The following is a 24004-nucleotide window of genomic DNA, read 5'->3' as shown; positions in this document are numbered from 1 at the left end:
AGTGATGTCTCATAGACTCTGCTCGTACTGAAAAGCACAGCTGAAAATTATCAGAAAAAAAAAAAAAATGCCTAGTGTGAACATAGCCTAACAAAGAAAAGCGGAGAGAGCGCCACCACCAGGCGGTCACGGCCACAGCCCGAGGACCTGTGATGACGTCATGTGATCGCACATTACCCAAGGTCACACAGCTTCTCTCCACGGCATAAACTCCGCCTTCTCTGGTCACATGACCAACAGAATAATTTACCAAGCTCCGCCCACAGTGACGTCATCGCAGGTCCTGTCTGAAGTGCAGCAGATCCGTCCTGCTGTTTTGCTGAGATCCTTTGTTCTCTGTTATCAGCCATTACATGGAGGGTTCTGTAGAGGAGAAATATAAATATACACCGGTAAGAGGGCGCCCCCCGGAGGCTGCAGGTGAGAAGACGCCGGGGTGTTGTGGTTTTCTGACATTTTTGTTGGTTGTCATAAAATTGTAACAGGAAAATCTGGTGGAGAGAACGGAGGTCTCCCTGCAGATCCCCCCGGAATGAAGACCTCCCATCACAGCGGGGTCAGGAGGTGACGAGGGGAATGATAAATGCAGGGGGGTCAGGAGGTGACGGGGGGAATGATAAATGCTGGGGGGTCAGGAGGTGACGGGGGGAATGATAAATGCTGGGGGGTCAGGAGGTGACGAGGGGAATGATAAATGCTGGGGGGTCAGGAGGTGACGAGGGGAATGATAAATGCTGGGGGGTCAGGAGGTGACGAGGGGAATGATAAATGCTGGGGGGTCAGGAGGTGACGAGGGGAATGATAAATGCTGGGGGGTCAGGAGGTGACGAGGGGAATGATAAATGCTGGGGGGTCAGGAGGTGACGAGGGGAATGATAAATGCTGGGGGGTCAGGAGGTGACGAGGGGAATGATAAATGCTGGGGGGTCAGGAGGTGACGAGGGGAATGATAAATGCTGGGGGGTCAGGAGGTGACGAGGGGAATGATAAATGCTGGGGGGTCAGGAGGTGACGAGGGGAATGATAAATGCTGGGGGGTCAGGAGGTGACGAGGGGAATGATAAATGCTGGGGGGTCAGGAGGTGACGAGGGGAATGATAGATGCTGGGGGGTCAGGAGGTGACGAGGGGAATGATAAATGCTGGGGGGTCAGGAGGTGACGAGGGGAATGATAGATGCTGGGGGGTCAGGAGGTGACAGGGGGAATGATAAATGCTGGGGGGTCAGGAGGTGACGAGGGGAATGATAAATGCTGGGGGGTCAGGAGGTGACGAGGGGAATGATAAATGCTGGGGGGTCAGGAGGTGACGAGGGGAATGATAAATGCTGGGGGGTCAGGAGGTGACGAGGGGAATGATAAATGCTGGGGGGTCAGGAGGTGACGAGGGGAATGATAAATGCTGGGGGGTCAGAAGGTGACGAGGGGGATGATAAATGCTGGGGGTCAGGAGGTGACGAGGGGAATGATAAATGCTGGGGGGTCAGGAGGTGACGAGGGGAATGATAAATGCTGGGGGGTCAGGAGGTGACGAGGGGAATGATAAATGCTGGGGGGTCAGGAGGTGACGAGGGGAATGATAAATGCTGGGGGGTCAGGAGGTGACGAGGGGAATGATAAATGCTGGGGGGTCAGGAGGTGACGGGGGGAATGATAAATGCTGGGGGGTCAGGAGGTGACGAGGGGAATGATAAATGCTGGGGGGTCAGGAGGTGACGAGGGGAATGATAAATGCTGGGGGGTCAGGAGGTGACGAGGGGAATGATAAATGCTGGGGGGTCAGGAGGTGACGAGGGGAATGATAAATGCTGGGGGGTCAGGAGGTGACGGGGGGAATGATAAATGCTGGGGGGTCAGGAGGTGACGGGGGGAATGATAAATGCTGGGGGGTCAGGAGGTGACTGGGGGAATGATAAATGCTGGGGGGTCAGGAGGTGACGGGGGGAATGATAAATGCTGGGGGGTCAGGAGGTGACGAGGGGAATGATAGATGCTGGGGGGTCAGGAGGTGACGAGGGGAATGATAAATGCTGGGGGGTCAGGAGGTGACGAGGGGAATGATAGATGCAGGGGGGTCAGGAGGTGACGAGGGGAATGATAAATGCAGGGGGGTCAGGAGGTGACGGGGGGAATGATAAATGCTGGGGGGTCAGGAGGTGACGAGGGGAATGATAGATGCAGGGGGGTCAGGAGGTGACGAGGGGAATGATAGATGCAGGGGGGTCAGGAGGTGACGGGGGGAATGATAGATGCTGGGGGGTCAGGAGGTGACGGGGGGAATGATAGATGCTGGGGGGTCAGGAGGTGACGGGGGGAATGATAAATGCTGGGGGGTCAGGAGGTGACGAGGGGAATGATAAATGCTGGGGGGTCAGAAGGTGACGAGGGGGATGATAAATGCTGGGGGGTCAGGAGGTGACGAGGGGAATGATAAATGCTGGGGGGTCAGAAGGTGACGAGGGGAATGATAAATGCTGGGGGGTCAGGAGGTGACGAGGGGAATGATAAATGCAGGGGGGTCAGGAGGTGACGAGGGGAATGATAAATGCAGGGGGGTCAGGAGGTGACGAGGGGAATGATAAATGCAGGGGGGTCAGGAGGTGACGAGGGGAATGATAAATGCAGGGGGGTCAGGAGGTGACGAGGGGAATGATAGATGCAGGGGGGTCAGGAGGTGACGAGGGGAATGATAAATGCTGGGGGGTCAGGAGGTGACGAGGGGAATGATAAATGCTGGGGGGTCAGGAGGTGACGAGGGGAATGATAGATGCAGGGGGGTCAGGAGGTGACGAGGGGAATGATAAATGCAGGGGGGTCAGGAGGTGACGAGGGGAATGATAAATGCAGGGGGGTCAGGAGGTGACGAGGGGAATGATAGATGCAGGGGGGACAGGAGGTGACGAGGGGAATGATAGATGCAGGGGGGACAGGAGGTGACGAGGGGAATGATAAATGCTGGGGGGTCAGGAGGTGACGAGGGGAATGATAGATGCACGGACAGGAGACTTCCTGTTTCTACATAGAGAAGAATTAGCTGCGTAGAAGGAAAACGAGCGATTGTCAGTGCAGAGCTGTGTAATATGGTGACTGCGGGATATGAGGAGGATAAAGGCTGATGGAGGAGGACGGCCGCTGCTTAGTGCAGGTCTCACGTCCTGGGAGGTTTCTAATCTTAGGATGACAATGCTTCATCTAGGAAAACAAACCGCAGGCTGCGCCGTGCTTTATTTATTATGTAACTCGCTGATATAGCGCCATCATATACCACAGCGCTGTACAGACATCATCACTGTCCCCATTGGGGCTCACAATCTGCATTCCCTATCAGTCTTTGGAGTGTGGAAGGAAACCGGAGGAAACTCACGCAGAACATACAAACTCCTTGCAGGTGTTGTCCTTGGTGGGGTTTGAACCCAATACCCCAGCGCTATAAGGCTGCAGTGCTAACCACTGAGCCACCATGCTGCCTATATATAGCAGTGCTAACCACTGAGCCACCGTTCTGTCTCTATATATATATATATATATATATATATATATATATATATATATATATATATATATATATATATATATATATATATATATATATATATATATAGTATAGTTCTAACCATTGAGCCACCGTGCTGCCCTATATATAGTATAGTTCTAACCACTGAGCCACCATGCTGCCCTATATATAGTACAATGCTGACCACTGAGTCACCTTTCTGTCTATGTATAGCACAGTGCTGACCACTGAGCCACCGTGCTGCCCTATATATAGTACAGTACTAACCACTGAGCCCCCGTTCTGTCTATATATAGCACAGTGCTAACCACTGAGCCACCGTACTGCCCTGTATATAGTAGAGTGCTAACCACTGAACCACCTTGCTCAGATGTTGGGCAGATGTCAGTGGCCGGTCAGTTACACTGTCACAGGAGGTAATGACATAACCAGAAGCTGCACACATGAGCTGCACTGAGCCTCCTGCTGTCAGGTCAGTATGTGCGATGCGCCACTTGTGTATTAAAGACGAGGTCAGAAAACCCCTTCCTGATATTGGGAAAACTGAAGTTGACATTTTGGGGATTTCTTTTCATCTTACACAAACACCTGCAGGTGATCGCTCAGACCTTACAATACAAACCATTTACAGACGACCAACAGGTTACAATTATTATAGAACACCATTAAATGCAGAGTCCTTGTGGATATTCATTAGTGATGAGCGAGCACTGAAATGCTCGGCTACTCGTTGTGTGAGTCAAGCAAACTCATTTATTTGGTAGACTGAGTGGCTGCCCAAATACATTAGTTTCTCACAAAGGAGCTGACGATAGAGTGGCAGCAGGTGCAAGTTTCTCCAGCCTGTTCAATATCCGAGGGTGAACGGCAGCACGTTGGATCAGTGGTTAGCACTGAAGCTTTGCAGCTCTGGGGTCCTGGGTTCAAATCCCAGCAAGGACAGCATCTGCAAGGACTTTGTATGTTCTCCCCATGTTTGCGTGGGTTTCCTCCTCAGTAAAAAAGCAGCCATAGAGTGTCCGGGAACCTCCCCACACACTTTTCTTAGCCAGGACTGCTTCTTGGCAGGGTTGGACGGTACCACCAGAGAATCCTCTGGTGTGCCTTGCCTTCTACCTCAGGAGAGTTCATGATAGCGCTAACTTTGTAGCTGCTATGGGACTCATGAGCGGGGGAGAAAGGTTAGCCCTCAGAATCAAATCCTCTGGTGGGCCCAATGTTTTTCAATCTGAAACAGCTTCTCAGTGGAAGTTTTGTTTCACCACAGCCATATTCTTTAGCTCGGTGAAAGGACTGGCATAGAGGGAAACCGTATCTACCCCGGCTGTCATTTCTCCGTCACCAGGTTCCGCCCATTGTCACACATGACCATGCCTGTCTGTATGTTCAGTGGTGAGAGCCACAGATCAGGCTGCTGTGTTACAGCTTTCAACAACTCTGCAGCGCTGGGCGGTTTGTCACCTACGCATTAAGCATGTTATCTTCAGCACAGCCTGTTGCCGCTTGGCCAAGGCAGTGCTGCAGTGCTGTCAGCTTGTGACTGATGTGGTCATTTTGGAGATGGAGGAGGAGGTGCAGGAGCTGAACAATGTGATTACATTGAGGTTACATTGGCAAGTCTGTTTTTTATACTAAAGAAAGATCCTACTGTGTTTTTATTTATTTTTTTACGTCTCTTCAAATGTGTATTGGAGTGCATCTTAATTTTTGGTAGCCCTTGAAATTGTTGCATATGCGATAACCGTATAGGACACACACTCCTTAATAATGGGAAGGACAACTCAAATAGATTCTATGTTCTAGAATATTAACTGTCTTATCTGAAATTCTTTTACGGGTGAGCTATTTGCAGTATAGATAGCGTATTACACCGATCCAGCCAGGTATTATTGCCTTATACTGCGTGCTGCTGGTGCTGCCCAAAAAATTATAAAATCTATTATATTCCCTATCGATGCATTTACAATAGGGACAAGTGCTGCTAGGTGGTATCATCACCAGCTACAGATGAGTGTTCATTCTGGTCGCATAAATGTCTTCCACAGTCCATAACTTTGTATATTTTTTTTATTTCTTTGGCTTTGTATACAAGTCATTACCCTGGAAAGAATGTTTCTTAACATTTTTTCCATTTTAGCTTGTTTTTTTTATGTTTTCTTTTTGTCAGTCCTCAAAAGTGGCGTAATACTCTGACAACATTGTTCACAGATATGCTATTTGTCAGCGGACAACTGAGAATAGGTTTGAACCCACAACTGAAATACTTTAAATGGAGTGTAATATTTGACACGCTCACAATAATTGCTGGATTATTAGGGCAGTCATATGGGATAACGTCTGATGGCCACGGTTTCAGACAGTCGCCTAATAGTATGTTATTTGTCAGCGACCAAGTGTCAACTGCTTCAACAAAACACAGGTGGCTGACTTTAAAAGGAGTGGGATATTTGGCACACTCCACAAAATTTCTGCATTATTACGGCAGTCATATGGATAACGTGCGCCAGATCATTGAAAAAAAGTTCCTCTGCTTCCATAATACATTAATATGAATACAACTAAAAAAATCTGGCTGTATTCTGCGAACAATCAAATGGAGCTGTAAAATGGTGTACACTGACACACTGTTACACTCTATAAATGGAGGACAATATTTTCCACGTTCACTACAAATTGCTGGATTTCAACCGCAGTTATATGTGATACGTCTGACAGCGAACCGGGGTTTTAAATAACAGGCCTGTAATTTACTAATATTATTCTACACAGAGACCTAGTGTGAATAGCTTGACCGACACACTGCAACAGAATGGAAATGTAAGAAATGGCTGATTTTGGAACAGTCTTATAGTTGATATGTCTGACAGAGAACCACGGTGTTAAATAGCATGCCTGTAATTTACTAATATTATTCTACACAGAGATCTAGTGTAGCCCTCCATGTGCTCGCCAGAGGTAGCCTGACTGCCATTAGGTACCGAGATGAGCTCCTCAGACCCCTTGTGAGACCATATGCTGGTGCGGTTGGCCCTGGGTTCCTCCTAATGCAGGACAATGCCAGACCTCATGTGGCTGGAGTGTGTCAGCAGTTCCTGCAAGATGAAAGCATTGAAGCTATGGACTGGCCGCCCGTTCCCCAGACCTGAATCCGATTGAGCACATCTGGGACATCATGTCTTGCTCCATCCACCAACGTCACGTTGCACCACAGACTGTCCAGGAGTTGGCGGATGCTTTAGTCCAGGTCTGGGAGGAGATCCCACAGGAGACCATCCGCAACCTCATCAGGAGCATGCCCAGGCGTTGTAGTGAGGTCATACAGGCACGTGGAGGCCACACACAATGCTCAGCCTCATCAGGAGCATGCCCAGGCGTTGTAGGGAGGTCATACAGGCACGTGGAGGCCACACACAATACTCAGCCTCATCAGGAGCATGCCCAGGCGTTGTAGGGAGGTCATACAGGCACGTGGAGGCCACACACAATACTGAGCCTCATCAGGAGCATGCCCAGGCGTTGTAGGGAGGTCATACAGGCACGTGGAGGCCACACACAATACTCAGCCTCATCAGGAGCATGCCCAGGCATTGTAGGGAGGTCATACAGGCACGTGGAGGCCACACAATACTCAGCCTCATCAGGAGCATTCCCAGGCGTTGTAGGGAGGTCATACAGACACGTGGAGGCCATACACAATACTCAGCCTCATCAGGAGCATGCCCAGGCGTTGTAGGGAGGTCATACAGGCACGTGGAGGCCACACACAATACTCAGCCTCATCAGGAGCATGCCCAGGCGTTGTAGGGAGGTCATACAGGCACGTGGAGGCCACACACAATACTCAGCCTCATCAGGAGCATTCCCAGGCGTTGTAGGGAGGTCATACAGGCACGTGGAGGCCACACACAATACTCAGCCTCATCAGGAGCATGCCCAGGCGTTGTAGGGAGGTCATACAGGCACGTGGAGGCCACACACAATACTCAGCCTCATCAGGAGCATGCCCAGGCGTTGTAGGGAGGTCATACAGGCACGTGGAGGCCACACACAATACTCAGCCTCATCAGGAGCATGCCCAGGCGTTGTAGGGAGGTCATACAGGCACGTGGAGGCCATACACAATACTCAGCCTCATCAGGAGCATGCCCAGGCGTTGTAGGGAGGTCATACAGGCACGTGGAGGCCACACACAATACTCAGCCTCATCAGGAGCATGCCCAGGCGTTGTAGGGAGGTCATACAGGCACGTGGAGGCCACACACAATACTGAGCCTCATCAGGAGCATGCCCAGGCGTTGTAGGGAGGTCATACAGGCACGTGGAGGCCACACACAATACTCAGCCTCATCAGGAGCATGCCCAGGCATTGTAGGGAGGTCATACAGGCACGTGGAGGCCACACAATACTCAGCCTCATCAGGAGCATTCCCAGGCGTTGTAGGGAGGTCATACAGACACGTGGAGGCCATACACAATACTCAGCCTCATCAGGAGCATGCCCAGGCGTTGTAGGGAGGTCATACAGGCACGTGGAGGCCACACACAATACTCAGCCTCATCAGGAGCATGCCCAGGCGTTGTAGGGAGGTCATACAGGCACGTGGAGGCCACACACAATACTCAGCCTCATCAGGAGCATTCCCAGGCGTTGTAGGGAGGTCATACAGGCACGTGGAGGCCACACACAATACTCAGCCTCATCAGGAGCATGCCCAGGCGTTGTAGGGAGGTCATACAGGCACGTGGAGGCCACACACAATACTCAGCCTCATCAGGAGCATGCCCAGGCGTTGTAGGGAGGTCATATAGGCACGTGGAGGCCACACACAATACTCAGCCTCATCAGGAGCATGCCCAGGCGTTGTAGGGAGGTCATACAGGCACGTGGAGGCCACACACAATACTCAGCCTCATCAGGAGCATGCCCAGGCGTTGTAGGGAGGTCATACAGGCACGTGGAGGCCACACACAATACTCAGCCTCATTGTGACTTGTTTTAAGGACATTACATCAAAGTTGGATCAGCATGTAGTGTGTTTTTCCACTTTAATTTTGGGGGTGACTCCAAATCCAGGCCTCCATTGGTTAATAAACGTGATTTCCATTGATGATTTTTGTGTGATTTTGTTGTCAGCACATTCAACTTTGTACAGAACAAAGTATTCAATGAGAATATTTCATTCATTCAGATTTAAGAGGTGTTATTTCAGTGTTCCCTTTATTTTTTTGAGCAGTATGTATATATACAGTGCCTACAAGTAGTATTCAACCCCCTGCAGATTTAGCTGGTTTGATAAGATGCAAATAAGTTCGAGCCTTCAAACGGCAAACGAGAGTAGGTTTTATGAACAGAAGCATAAATCTTAAAAAACCAAAAAGTTATGTTGCTCAGTTGAATTTTATTAAATTTTAAACATAAAAGTGTGGGTCAATTATTATACAACCCCTATGTTTAATACTTTGTGGAATAACCCTTGTTTGCAATTACAGCTAATAATCGTCTTTTATAAGACCTGATCAGGCCGGCACAGGTCTGTGGAGTTATCTTGGCCCACTCCTCCATGCAGATCTTCTCCAAGTTATCTAGGTTCTTTGGGTGTCTCATGTGGACTTTATTCTTGAGCTCCTTCCACAAGTTTTCAATTGGGTTAAGGTCAGGAGACTGACTAGGCCACTCCAACACCTTGACTTTTTCCCTATTGAACCAGGCCTTGGTTTTCTTGGCTGTGTGCTTTGGGTCGTTGTCTTGTTGGAAGATGAAATTACGACCCATCTTAAGATCCTTGATGGAGGAGCGGAGGTTCTTGGCCAAAATCTCCAGGTAGGCCGTGCTATCCATCTTCCCATGGATGCGGACCAGATGGCCAGGCCCCTTGGCAGAGAAACAGCCCCACAGCATGATGCTGCCACCACCATGCTTGACTGTAGGGATGGTATTCTTGAGGTCGTATGCAGTGCCATCCAGTCTCCAAACGTCACGTGTGTGGTTGGCACCAAAGATCTCGATCTTGGTCTCATCAGACCATAGAACCTTGAACCAGTCTGTCTCAGAGTCCTCCAAGTGATCATGAGCAAACTGTAGACGAGCCTTGACATGACGCTTTGAAAGTAAAGGTACCTTACGGGCTCGTCTGGAACGGAGACCATTGCGGTGGAGTACGTTACTTATGGTATTGACTGAAACCAATGTCCCCACTACCATGAGATCTTCCCGGAGCTCCTTCCTTGTTGTCCTTGGGTTAGCCTTGACTCTTCGGACAAGCCTGGCCTCGGCACGGGAGGACACTTTCAAAGGCTGTCCTGGCCGTGGAAGGCTAACAGTAGTTCCATAAGCCTTCCACTTAGGGATGATGCTCCCAACAGTGGAGACAGGTAGGCCCAACTCCTTGGAAAGGGTTTTGTACCCCTTGCCAGCCTTGTGACCCTCCACGATCTTGTCTCTGATGGCCTTGGAATGCTCCTTTGTCTTTCCCATGTTGACCATGTCTGAGTGCTGTTCACAAGTTTGGGGAGGGTCTTAAATAGTCAGAAAAGGCTGGCAAAAGAGATCTTTAATCCACACATGTGAAGCTCATTATTCTTGGTGCCTGAACTACTTCTTAATACTTTAGGGGGACCAAACAGAATTCTTGTGGTTTGAGGGGTTGAATAATAAATGACACTCTGAATTAACTTTTAACGTTTAAAAAAAAAAAAATTGCTGCAGTGCATTTCCCACTTCCAGGCTGATCTACAGTACAAATGTCACAATGCCAAGTTAATTCCGCATGTGTCAACCAGCTAAATCTGCAGGGGGTTGAATACTACTTGTAGGCACTGTGTATGTGTGTGTATGTGTATATATATATATATATATATATATATATATATATATATATATATATATATATATATATATATATATATATTGTGGAATACCTATACTAACAGGACGTTCAATGAACCCTTTTGTGCTGTATCAAGCACTGCAGTATGCCACATATCCTGCAGTCTGCCTGACTCCTGCTATCACCACTGAATAGATGCAGCTGGATTAGTCCTCAGAAGGACTGTTAGTTCAGGTGGATATATATATTTGTTGTGGAATACCCATACTAACTATAAACAAGCAAATCTCTACCTACTCTGCCTGATTCCGGGGTAGACTATGATGAGCATAGCGGCGCCAGGTCTTATATACACCTGATGATGCTGTGCGGCCAGCCAATCACTGTAAAGGCACAACCAACATGGCTGCAGCATTACAGTGCATGGCAGGCAATGCCTGCATGTTCACTGGCTCTCTAAAGAGCGCCAAACATGCAGGGAGGGGACCCAAGTTCCCGCCCGCGCAACCAGGAAATACTCGCCGAGCTTGTCGAGCACAGTGATGCTCGGGCGAGTACTGATCTGTGGCGAGCACGTTCGCGCATCAGTAATATTCATATTACAAGCACATATTACAAAAACTACATAGAACTAACGAAAAGCACAAAAAAACGGAGCAACCAAAAACCACTGAGCAAGAATGTAGAATGGAAAAATCACTCCATTAATAAGATACACAGGTCTAAGGAGGGTAAAAAAATTGGGCAACATCATAATCCAGGGCAAGAGCATGTACCAAACAGCACCAAAAAACATTGTGTAAATCAATTCCAATCTATATACCATAACAAGTAAACAGAAACATTATAACGTAATAGAGATTATGCAATGGCATAAGTCTAAAGTGACATGTGCTATTTAATATCCAATGTCTTGCTTACCCATAGATGAGGGAGGATTAGATGAGCCCACCACAACTGCCCAACGCGCGTTTCGCATACTGCTTTCTCAAGGGAAGGTGCCTTCCCTTGTATACAGATAGCATTGCCAGGGATCGCAGCTGATTCTTTTTGTTAGGTAAAACATTGCACTGACTGTTTTTAAACAATGTTTTACTTCAAAGAAAGAAAGAAAGAGAAAGAATCAGCTGTGATCCCGTGCTGTAATGTCTTTTGCTTCCCTCCCTGCCCAGGAGCTGTGGTATGATCAGACCATATTCCTGTACGGTCAGACACAGCCATTACACAGTACACAGGAGGGGAACATTTATAAGATAATCTCAGCACAGGAACATGTGCTGAGCTTTTTTCAGGTGAACAAAAAGGTAAAAAAATAAAAAATAACTTTTAATGATTAATGTCTAAAACCATATCCAGATTATACCCACTCACAGTGCAAAAGTTAAATATACATAATGAAGGGTATACACAGGAAATAACAACAAGTAAGGCTAACAAGTAACCTTAATAAGCCCTATGAAACTGTTATCCTACATAACCACAGATGTTGGCACCCTACTTAATCGACATGGTGCCCCGCTCAACGACAGCAATCCCTGGAAAGCCTAGTACCACCTGTGCTATACAAGTCATATGTGTGTGTGATCACAAAACAAATAATATTAGACAAAGATAACACAAGTAAACACAAAATGCAGTTTATAAATTTATTATTAAGGGGAAAAGAAATCCAAACCTACAGGGCACTGTATGAAAAAGTGATTGCCCCCAAATCTAATAACTGGTTGGGCCCTCAGCAGCAACAACTGCAATCAAGCTTTTGCGATAACTGGCAATGAGTTCTTACAACGCTCTGGAGAAATTTTGGCCGCTCATCTTTTCAGAATTGTTGTAACTCAGTGACATTGGAGGGTTTCCGAGCATGAGCCACTGTAATAATTATAATGGATACCCCAGGAGTCTCTTTGCGTGGAACAAAGATACTACAGAACACAGTTTATAGGTGTCAAAGTGTGTATTATAAACACACGGTGTTTCAAACAAGCGCAGACGAAAATTCAAAGTCCATAAACGCTCAGGGGAAAATGCAATCAGCGGAGCAGTCCGTAAAGCGCAGTTCACTCTTGAGAATGCTAGAAAACAAGTAAGTCTTTATCAAGTCCATACACGAATATGAATATATATATGTGTGTAATTAAGTCCATACAATATATTAGATAATCCAGGGAAGCCTGGGTAAGAAGTCTTAGATAGTTGCGGGACTGTGCTGCACTATTTAATGAAGGTGAGTCAGAGCAGAAACCAGCTACGTGTTAGCAAAATGCAGGTGAGGACTGAGGCTCAGAGGAAGCAGCAGGAGCAGCCAGGAGAAGGAGGAATGCTGGTAACAAGTGAATGCAGCAGAAACTCTGAGAGCAGGTAACAGAAGATCCACACAGGTCTGCAGGGGAGAGCAGGAAACTAGGAAACCACCAGGAACAGGTCACAGGCTGAATACTCTAGCACTGACTAGAGGCTTGGGTGGAGTTATAGGGCAGGAAGACAAGGGGCACATGAGACAAAAGACGTCATCTTGAAAGAGGGCAAAAATGCCCAAAATGTAATCAAAAATATTCAAAGTCCTGACAGCCACCTTTTTAAGGTCCGGCCACAGCATCTCAATCAGATTAAGGTCAGGACTTTGACTAGGCCACTCCAAAGACTTAATGTTTTTTTTTTAAGCCATTCAGAGGTGGACTTGCTGATGTGTTTTGGATCATTGTCCTGCTGCATAACCCAAGTGCGCTTCAGCTTCACATTTTTTTCATGTTCTTATTTAAAATGCTTCATCTAGCAAATGACCCCCTGATGATGGACGAGAACAGGGATGAGACCACCAGAAGATTATTACACTTCACCCTGGAGATCATCTCCCTGCTGAGCGGAGAGGTAACTCCTCTACATTTCTATCAGCTTTATTGTGTTATGTAACAAGTCCGACATCGGGAAGAGGAAATCCAGAAGAGGAAGAGAAGGATTCTTTACTGTAAGAGCAGTGATTGTGTGCAGCTCTCTGCCAGGAGGAGTTGTCATGGGGATTCCCTAGAAGAGTTGTAGAGGGGCCTGGATGTCTGTCCTGAGTGTAATAATATCCAGGTTATGGCCCCAGATTACTGGAGACGGTTATTGATCCCGGGATTTCTACTGATTGTCAGATCTGGAGTCGGGAAGGAATTCTTCTCCCTAAGTGTCTCTCTCCATACACAGGATTACACAATAGTGAGGAAGACACCGGGGGAGGGTGTGACTCCCATCATCCATCTCCAGGAGTCAGGAGGGCGGAGCCCGGGCCCCATCACAGAGCCTCCCCCACACTCCCCGATACATGAGAGGAAGAAGAAGAAGATCCTAGAGCTCAGCAACAAGATGATTGAGCTGCTGAGCGGAGAGGTGACTGCTGGGACAATATACAGGACAGCACTGGAGGATTCTGGGTGATGACCGGAGAGGTGACTGCTGGGACATTATACAGGACAGCACTGGAGGATTCTGGGCGATGACCGGAGAGGTGACTGCTGGGACATTATACAGGACAGCACTGGAGGATTCTGGGTGACGACCGGAGAGGTGACTGCTGGGACATTATACAGGACAGCACTGGAGGATTCTGGGCGATGACCGGAGAGGTGACTGCTGGGACATTATACAGGACAGCACTGGAGGATTCTGGGTGACGACCGGAGAGGTGACTGCTGGGACATTATACAGGACGGCACTGGAGGATTCTGGGTGATGAGCGGAGAGGTGACTGCTGTGACATTATACAAGACGGCACTGGAGGATTCTGGGTGATGAGCGGAGAGGTGACTGCTAGGACATTATACAGGACGGCACTGGAGGATTCTGGGTGATGAGCGGAGAGGTGACTGCTAGGACATTATACAGGACAGCACTGGAGGATTCTGGGGGATGAGCGGAGAGGTGACTGCTGGGACATTATACAGGACAGCACTGGAGGATTCTGGGGGATGAGCGGAGAGGTGACTGCTGGGACATTATACAGGACAGTACTGGAGGATTCTGGGTGATGAGCGGAGAGGTGACTGCTGGGACATTATACAGGACAGCACTGGAGGATTCTGCGTGATGAGCGGAGAGGTGACTGCTGGGATATTATACAGGACAGCACTGGAGGATTCTGGGTGATGAGCGGAGAGGTGACTGCTGGGATATTATACAGGACAGCACTGGAGGATTCTGGGTGATAAGCGGAGAGGTGACTGCTGGGATATTATACAGGACAGCACTGGAGGATTCTGGGTATTGAGCGGAGAGGTGACTGCTGGGACATTATACAGGACGGCACTGGAGGATTCTGGGTGATGAGCGGAGAGGTGACTGCTGGGACATTATACAGGACAGCACTGGAGGATTCTGGGTGATGAGCGGAGAGGTGACTGCTGGGACATACAGGACAGTACTGGAGATTTCTGGGTGATGAGCAGAGAGGTGGCTGCTGGGACATTATACAGGACAGCACTGGAGGATTCTGGGTGATGACCGGAGAGATGTCTGCTGGGACATTATACAGGACAGCACTGGAGGATTCTGGGTGATGAGCAGACAGGTGGCTGCTGGGACATTATACAGGACAGCACTGGAGGATTCTGGGTGATGACCGGAGAGGTGGCTGCTGGGACATTATACAGGACAGCACTGGAGGATTCTGGGTGGTGACTGGAGAGGTGACTGCTGGGACATTATACAGGACAGCACTGGAGGATTCTGGGTGGTGAGCGGAGAGGTGACTGCTGGGACATTATACAGGACAGCACTGGAGGATTCTGGGTGATGAGTGGAGAGGTGACTGCTGGGACATTATACAGGACAGCACTGGAGGATTCTGGGTGATGAGCAGAGAGGTGGCTGCTGGGACATTATACAGGACAGCACTGGAGGATTCTGGGTGATGACCGGAGAGGTGTCTGCTGGGACATTGTACAGGACAGCACTGGAGGATTCTGGGTGATGAGCAGAGAGGTGGCTGCTGGGACATTATACAGGACAGCACTGGAGGATTCTGGGTGATGACCGGAGAGGTGACTGCTGGGACATTATACAGGACAGCACTGGAGGATTCTGGGTGATGACCGGAGAGGTGGCTGCTGGGACATTATACAGGACAGCACTGGAGGATTCTGGGTGATGACGGTGTTGTTGTTGTCAGGTTCCTATAAGGTGTCAGGACGTCGCTGTCTATCTCTCCATGGAGGAGTGGGAGTATCTAGAAGGACACCAGGATCGGTACCAGGAGGTGATGATGGAGGAGCTCCGGCCTCTGACATCACCAGGTGAGAGGAGACGTTCTCCTGACATTACATGGTGAGAGGAGCAGACATGCTCTGGTTTCTTAGTTGTACTTACACTGCAGACACGGGGAATATTTATCTGGTCCCTGGTTGACAGAACATTGATACTCCATTGGAGATAGGCGGATGATGGGTAACAGAACAGATGCCTCCATGTTTCTTTACTCTTGTAGGACCTTTGTTGTGATTGATAGCAGCATATATTACTGTTACGATCTCATTGTACTAAGAGGTCACATATTGATCATAGGAGCCATTTTTTTTTTTACTTCATTAGGGGCTGTAAATAGCTAATTCAATCTCTCAAAAAGAAATAAACCATTTTAGACCATGATTTTGGTCTAGACCTGAAATAGAGCCGTCTGATTACCGAAGCGGTGGTAAAAGTAACCTGTGACGCCTGAAATACATAAGAAAAATCTATAATAATAAACCTGTCCCTCACCGGCTGTAGTAGCTCCTGGTGGAGATAAAAACTTCTCGGTGTCTGTATCTATGGACGTCCTCCGTAGGTCGGAATACACTAAGCTGTCCCCTTTGAGGATGTAAAATGAGCCTGTCATGGCATAATGGCAGGTGGTCATCGTTTTAGGACGAAGAATTGGCAAATATTTCGGTTAGAAGGGAGCACATCAGACCCCTGCATCCGGACGCTTTTACATGTTTTCTTGTCCTTTGGCCACAGACATTGTTGAGCACTTTGATAAAGCAGGAAGCCATTGGTCGCCTACACTCTAGGCCAGTGGCCTATAAGTCCCTGAGACCTCGGTACCGGTGGTGAAGACCACAATGGTATTTAGTCCCTGATATGTTAACATAGAAATAATGGGTTTGAGCCACATCACGTATAGATGCATTTATACAGGGGGCTGTCACTACGTAGTTGTGTGTCCACAGATGGATCCAGGAGGAGAAATCCACCAGAGAGATGTCCCCGTCCTCTGTATCCCCAGGACTGTCCAGAGGAGAATCACAACATCCCGGAGAGTCATCAGGTAGATGACACTGAAGTCCCCACAACATCTGACCATGGAGTGATGGGACCTGAGCTCATCTTACATTGTTCTTTTTAGGGTGAAGATCTGATTGATATTAAGGTTGAGGTTATACATGGAGCACAAGAGGCGACCGCAATATGGGCCGATCAGCAGGGTGAGGAGGGGAGACTGTCATGTCTGTTCTGTGGTCTCCTACTACTACTCCCATCATCTCATCATCACATGACACAATCTATTCCGTCACTGTGTGTTTCCTACAGATGGATCCAGGAGGAGAACTCCACCAGAGAGATGTCCCCGTCCTCTGTATTCCCAGGACTGTCCAGAGGAGAATCACAACATCCCGGAGGATCATCAGGTAGATGGTGCTGAGCCCTGTACCGGATCTGTATATGGGGGGACATTTCTGATCGAGGTCATAGATGTCACAGATTTTGGTGGATTCTTGTATTGCGCTGATTGTTACATCTGATATATCAGGAGGAAGATCCGACTAAGGATAAAGTGAAGGACGAGACAGAAGAAGAAGCGATGACGAGGAGGGATCAGCCGTGTGTGAGTGACGGGAAGGAGGAGATTCCGGTAGATGTTCCCACAGGTGTGTAATAAATTTAGAAAGTGAATTCAGAGGTTTCATAAGGGTTAATGCTGAACCTTCTAATGTGATGATCCAAAGGAAGGGAAAAAAACCCTCATTAGGCCAAAAGTTCTCTCCTGAGTCCACATACGACAATCAGACAAGTTTACTGGAGAAACGTCCCATCAGAACCCCACCACTTGTAATATCAAGTAAGACTTACTGAATTGCCCACAATAACTGTGTTTGGCAGAGTCCTCCATAGTTGACTTCTCTTACTTTAAAGAATCTTTAACCCCTTCCCAACATGGCTATTTCAATTTTTTTTAAGTTTTTGATTTTTCCTCTCCATCCAAGAGCCATAACTTTCTTACTTTTCTGTCCCCATAGCCGTATGAGGGCTTGTTTTTGGTGAGATGAGTTCTACCTTTGAATGACGCCATTCATTTTATCATGTGATGCGCGGGGAAACGGGGGAAAAAAAATTCCAAGTTCTGTGAAATTCTGAAATAAAGCACAGTTCTGCAGTTGTATTTTGGGTTTTGTTTTTACAGTGTTCATATGCAAATTGCTTCTTCAGAGAGCAAGAGGACTAGAGGACTAGAACTCTATAACGCCACCTGCTGGAAGGAGCTATACTTCAAGTCATTATCGACCCTTTAACGAGCCTTGCAATATGACTTAGGATAAAAGTCATTATCGACCCTTTAACGAGCCTTGCAATATGACTTAGGATAAAAGTCATTATCGACCCTTTAACGAGCCTTGCAATATGACTTAGGATAAAAGCCTAATCAGAATCTCAATTTGCAGACACGGTGTTTTCGGGGTGTTGCCTCTCGTCAGTCCAAAGTGTGAGACCTGATTTGGCAAGGTGAGAGGCTGACTGCTTGTACTATACACAGCAGTACCACAGTACCGTTGCATATAGCAACAATCACAGTCTCCTAAGAATGTCAACCATGGGTCTTCTTTCATAGCAGCACAGTCATGATGTGGACGGAGGTCTTCAGCAGACCCCAGCTGTCATAACAACTCTTCGACATGATCATGGGGTCTTCCATGGGCAGAAAGAACAGTGCACACACTGTTAAATGCTGCTATCAATCTCTTACAACAGCATTTAACAGGTTAACAGCCATGGGCGGAGCTCTGCTCCATGTGCAGCTATTAGAGGCAGATGATGGCTGAATAACACAGCCATCATCTTCCAGGAATTGTGCAGATAACTGTGGCGTCCATTCATGTATCCAATTGCTTTTCTAATATACTATAATTAAAAATTCCCTGCCATTCCAGTTCTACTGTAACTGCTTTATTTTTTTTTTACCTACTTCCCGTTTGATGATGCTTCGTTTGAAAATCCCCAGTGCATGCTGGGATACTCAAATAAGACGAGCAGGAAATGGGGAGACCAGCCCCGCCTCCAAAACCGATGTAATTTGTGGGGACGGGGCTGGTCTCTGCTGGCCACCTTATCTCCTTAATATGCACACTGACAGTGCGCTCTCTTGCTGGCTCATCACTTCTCATCAGAGTCGGTGAGCGAGCGCACTGTCACTATGGATTAAAATGAATACTGCACAGTGACAAGATCCTACTGACCATATGGCAAAATCGACAGCTGGCGCATGCTAAGTAGAAAAGGAACTAGTCCAGCCCCTGATATGGATGTCGCTGCGTTTCAGGATAGTGGCAGAGGTCTCGTTTCAGTATCTCATCATGCACTCAAAACGGAAGTTTGTAAAAAAAAAAAATAAATAAATAATGGAGTGAGAGTAGATTGGGAATGGTAGGGAATTTTTAATTAGTTTGGACCACCCCTTTAGCACTCCTCCAACCTTCAGGCCATTCTTTCTCCCAACACAGCGGCCACATCCCCACTGAGGTGCTGCCCATCTCTTCCACAGAACCTGTACAAAATGGTAAAGTCAGTCCGATATCTAAGAACCCAAAACTCTCCTTCCTGCATCTATTTCTCCTCCACTTAGTTACCTCCCTAATGTCCAGGTGCTTCTCTGGTGTGCCACGAGACAGTGTAGTATCTCTGGAAATTAAGCCTTTTGAGGCCCTTTCCTTAAAGAGTATCCATCGTTTTTATTTAATAAATCATTAGTATATAAGAAACCTTGTAATTTATCTTATCAGAGAAACGTGCTTCTTTCTCCTCCTGGACTGATAATTCTCTCTCAGGTCATGGGTAAAATTTATATTCAGTGAAGTCAGACCTTCCCATTACTGAGATGATAGTAGATGACAGATAGTGCTTTTAAAATTCTATGGAGGAGGAGGAGGAGCTAGAGGAATTGGAAGCCAGTGACGGGATTAGGAGGGGGCTGAGGCGGGGGGAGAAGTGGATGAATTGGGCAGCAAAGTTAAGAACAGACTGGAGAAGGGCGAGAGTTCTAGATGGAAGGTCACAGAAGAGAATATTGCAGTAGTCGAGGCAGGAGATGATGAGGGCATGCACTAGTATTTTAGCAGATTCAGGGTTGAGGAAATGTCAAATTCTGGAAATATTTTTTGAGTTGGAAGTGGCAGAAGGTGGTAAGAGCTTGAACTCAGATTTTCCCATTACTGAACTAGAAGACGACAGTTGGTGCTTATGGAGATCTATGGAGAGGGAGGAGCTAGAGGTGGACCAAGACATAGAGGGAGGAGCTATGGGGAGGAAACAATAGTTACATAGAACTTTATGAGCACTAACTGTCATCTCCGATCTCAGTAATGGGACAATCTGTATTCACCTAATACAGATTTTACACGTGAATTGTTAATTTTAAGAATGGATGATGAGTCCAGGAGGAGAAAGGAAGCTGATTTCTGTAATGAGATAGATTACAATTTTTTTTTTATTTTTTTTTCAAGTCTGATATTCATGTATGAATAAAATGAAATTGGGAGTTACTCTTTAAGCTTACGTCCTAAATCCATCACTGAAACTTACAAAATTTATTTGTAATTTTAACAGAAAACTTCAGTCAGAACTCTGAGGGGAACTTCACGTTATTGCTAAACTATAAAGTAGAAGATGAAGATATCAAGCAGCTCTCTCCAGAAGAAAACCTCATTACCCTTAACGTAAATTCAGAACTTTACAATAGAGATCAAGTTTATAATCCACCTAATCCCGAGGAACCTCAAATTGTCACCTCAAGTCTGACAAGAGGGCAAGAGATTCAATGTGGTGGACAGTTTACAAAAAGCTCAGAACTTTTTGAACACAGAAGAATTCACACTGGGAAGAAGCCGTACTCCTGTTCAGAATGTGGGAAATGTCTCTCAGGCAGATCAAGCCTTATAAGACATGTGAGATGTCACACAGGGGAGAAGCCGTATTCATGTCCAGTATGTGGAAAATGTTTTACACAACAATCAGATCTTGTTAAACATCAAAGACTCCACACAGGGGAGAAGCCGTACTCCTGTTCAGAATGTGGGAATTGTTTTTCAGATAAATCAAGGCTTGCTATCCATACCAGAAGTCACACAGGAGAAAAGCCATATTCATGTTCTGAATGCGCGAGGTGCTTTACATATAGATCAAGTTTTGTCTATCATCAGCAAAGTCACACAAGAGAGAAACCATACTGCTGCTCAGAATGTGGAAAATGTTTTTTGTCTAATTCAACTCTTGCTAAACATATGAAAAGTCACACAGGAGAGAAGAAGTATTCATGTTCAGAATGTGGGAAATATTTTTTAAATAATTCAACTCTTCTTAAGCATGAGAAAATTCATACAGGAGAGAAACCGTACTCATGTTTAGTTTGTGGAAAGTGTTTTTCACATAAATCAGGTCTTGTTAAACATCAGAGAATCCACACAGGGGAAAAGCCGTACTCCTGCTCAGAATGTGAGAAATGTTTTTCAGATAAATCAAGTTTTATTAAACACCAGAGAATTCACACAGGGGAGAAGCCGTATTCATGTTCAGAATGTGAAAAGGTCTTTACAAATAGATCAAGTTTTGTTTATCACCAGCAAAGTCACACAGGAGAGAAGCCGTATTCCTGTTCAGAATGTGGGAAATGTTTTTCAGATAATTCAACTTTTGTTAAACATATGAGAAGTCACACAGGAGAGAAGCCGTATCCATGTTCAGAATGTGGGAAGTGTTTTACATGTAAATCGAGTCTTGTTGTGCATCAGAAAAGTCACACAGGAGCGGTGCCCTATTCATGTTCTAAATGTGGGAAGGGTTTTTCAAATAATTCAGCTTTTATTAAACATTCCAGAATTCACACAGGAGAGAAGCCGTATTCATGTTCAGAGTGCGGGAAATGTTTTACCCATAAATCAAGTTTTATTATGCATCAGAGAATTCACACAGGAGAGAAGCCGCATTCATGTATAGAATGTGGTAAGTGCTTTATTACTAAAGCCAAACTTAACGATCATTATCGAATTCACACAGGAGAGAGGCCGTTTCCATGTTCGATATGTGGGAAATGCTTTATAAGTCATTCAAGTCTTCTTTCACACGAGAAAATTCACAAAGGAAAAAAACATTCATGTTCGCTCTGTAAGAAATGTTTTGCAAAAAAATCGAGTCTCGAAAAGCATCAAAGAACTCACGCAGACAAGACGCGAGATTAATGTCCAGAATGTAGAGGATGATTTCAAAGAGAATGAACTTAAAACAACTACAGTGGTGCTCCACTAATGTGCAACATTCTGTACTCCGCTATTTCGACTTGTATATATTACGTGCGGTTCTCGTCTGTTTTGGTTGTGCTATTCTTCAAGCACAGTCTTCAGTCCTTCTTATGTACGTTGAAGGACTTGGGATGGACGGCTGCTCTTTTTCCAGTTGGTGCATCGTTTCCTCTGATGTCTCAAAGTTAAAAAAAAAGGATAAGGAATCTCTGGGAAAGATGTAGAGGAATCTGGTCTCACCGAGTCAACGGCACTTGGATAACAAGATCTCTCATCCGATGAATGTTCTTCTTACGTTTTCTTGAGGCAATACTTTTCAAAAGTGAACTGCTTTCGTTATCAGGTCATATAACTGGTTATACAACAAGTGGATCACATATAAAGCTGAACTATCAGAGAACGGCAGCAATTGTGGTAGGGATACAATAACCTACATTGTACAATGCATAAACGATACTATGTAATCAAGTGATGAACACTTAGAAAATAAAATCCAAAGGGTCAATCAGAAGTTTTGTTACGGATCCGGGTGGTGGAACCTCTGTGCTGCGGTGCAAGGAGGGACCAGAGGGGCGTGAGTAAGTATCTACTCGGCCCGACCAAGGTCACACGGCGGCTCAGTCGACTCCGTGAACCAGGGAGGGACCGAGCAGAGGGACCAGGTGCCACTCTGGGACCGACCTTGTATGAGAGCAGGTGACTCCCACGGGTCAGAAGGCAGGAACTGACCGGTACCGCGGATGAGCTTCGGCAGGCAGGCTGACTGGTGGTCCGGGTAGACAAGCAGGCTGATTAGACTGATAGTCAGGCGAGTGTTCCCGGGTAGGCAAGCTGGCGGGCACAACAGGTAGCTGGCAGGTGCTCCCAGGTGAGCAGGCAGGTGGGCACGGTAGGTAACAGGCAGGTGCTTCCAGGTAAGCAGGCTGGTGGGCACGGCAGGCAACAGGCAGGTAACAGGCGGGTGCTTCCAGGTAAAGCAGGCTCGCGGACATCGCAGGCAACAGGCAGGTGCTTCCAGGTAAAGCAGGCTGGCGGGCACGGCAGGTAACAGGCAAGTGCTTCCAGGTAAGCGAGTGGGCAGAGCCCATAGACAGACTGGCGGACTGGACTGAAGACAGACTGTCGGGCTGGATAGTAGTCAGACTGGCGGACTGGACTGTACAACAGGCTGGCGGACTGGACTGAAGACAGACTGTCGGGCTGGATAGTAGTCAGACTGGCGGACTGGACTATAGAACAGGCTGGCGGACAGGACTGACTTGCAGAGGACCTGAGGGCTGAAGCAAAGTAAGTAACACAAAGCAACAACCTTGCACGGGCACCTCCATATTGGAGGAAGTGCCTTTTATAGGGACAGTCCTCCGACCATTGGCCAGGGACTTTTTAGGACGGTGCGCGCGGCCCCTTTAAGAGCGAGGGAGCACGCGCGCGCCCTAAGCACAGAGCCAGGGAAGCTGCGCGCACCAGCAACAGCTGCAGGGAGGCCGGAAGACGCCGGAGCAGGACCGCGGCGGTAAGGGGAACGGCGTCTCTGCCTGGCAGAGGGCAGAGACGCCGATGCTACAAGTTTGAGTTAAAGGTATAAATATTCATGTGACATTCTCACTAACAATGTTATTAAATACGGTGAAACTTTCTACATCATTAAAGTATTTTGTCTTGTCCCCAAAATGGCACCATTGAAAACTACAGCTTGCCCTGCAAAAAATAATCCCTCACACAACTGTATCAACAGAAAAAATAAAAAAAGTTATGGGTCTCAAAAAATTATGACCAAAAAATGTCTTTGTTTTGTCTTTTTTTTTGTTTGTTTTATCAAATGTAGAAAAATCTAAATTAATTTGGTATTCTCATTATCGTAACGACTGACATAAAAAAATGTTTAAGTATACCGAATGGTGAGTGGTGTTTAAAAAAAATCTAGGATTACAGCTTTTATTTTTTAATTCAACCTCAAAAAAAAAGTGTAATAAAAATTATCAATAATATGTAGCCGAAATGATAATTCCACGTGTGTCTCTACTTTGTTGGCTCTTCAAAGGGTTTCAGCAGGCGACATGCACCCCTTATCAGCTGCCAATGTCGGATCTCAAAGTAACCTGCGCTCCAGCTTCACTGCATTATGCTGTCCATACAAACTCTG

The 24004-nt window shown here is 46.8% G+C and overlaps 1 protein-coding gene across 3 annotated transcripts; it reads left to right on the top strand.

Annotated features, from left to right (window-relative positions):
* Positions 1–252: 252 nt before the first annotated feature.
* LOC141272646 (uncharacterized) lies at positions 253–23616 on the top strand. 3 transcript variants are annotated; one of them, XM_073683569.1, is made up of 9 exons: positions 253–420; positions 13113–13207; positions 13526–13708; positions 15486–15609; positions 16525–16622; positions 16701–16779; positions 16886–16983; positions 17106–17223; positions 20174–23616. In XM_073683569.1, exons 1-9 carry the CDS (start codon positions 354–356, stop codon positions 21799–21801), a joined length of 2490 nt encoding a protein of 829 aa, XP_073539670.1. In that variant the 5' UTR covers positions 253–353; the 3' UTR covers positions 21802–23616. The 3 variants fall into 3 exon arrangements, with proteins under 3 accessions (XP_073539670.1, XP_073539689.1, XP_073539680.1); XM_073683579.1 differs by having other exon boundaries at positions 259–392; XM_073683588.1 differs by lacking the exons at positions 13113–13207; positions 13526–13708; positions 15486–15609.
* Positions 23617–24004: the final 388 nt, after the last annotated feature.

The sequence above is a fragment of the Phyllobates terribilis genome, unplaced genomic scaffold (genome assembly GCF_046119375.1).
Source record: "Phyllobates terribilis strain yellow unplaced genomic scaffold, ASM4611937v1 Scaffold_1__5_contigs__length_1240528914, whole genome shotgun sequence".
NCBI classification, from domain to species: domain Eukaryota; kingdom Metazoa; phylum Chordata; class Amphibia; order Anura; family Dendrobatidae; genus Phyllobates; species Phyllobates terribilis.
Note: the sequence above shows the minus strand (reverse complement) of the source record. Positions and strands in the feature narration are given on the sequence as shown.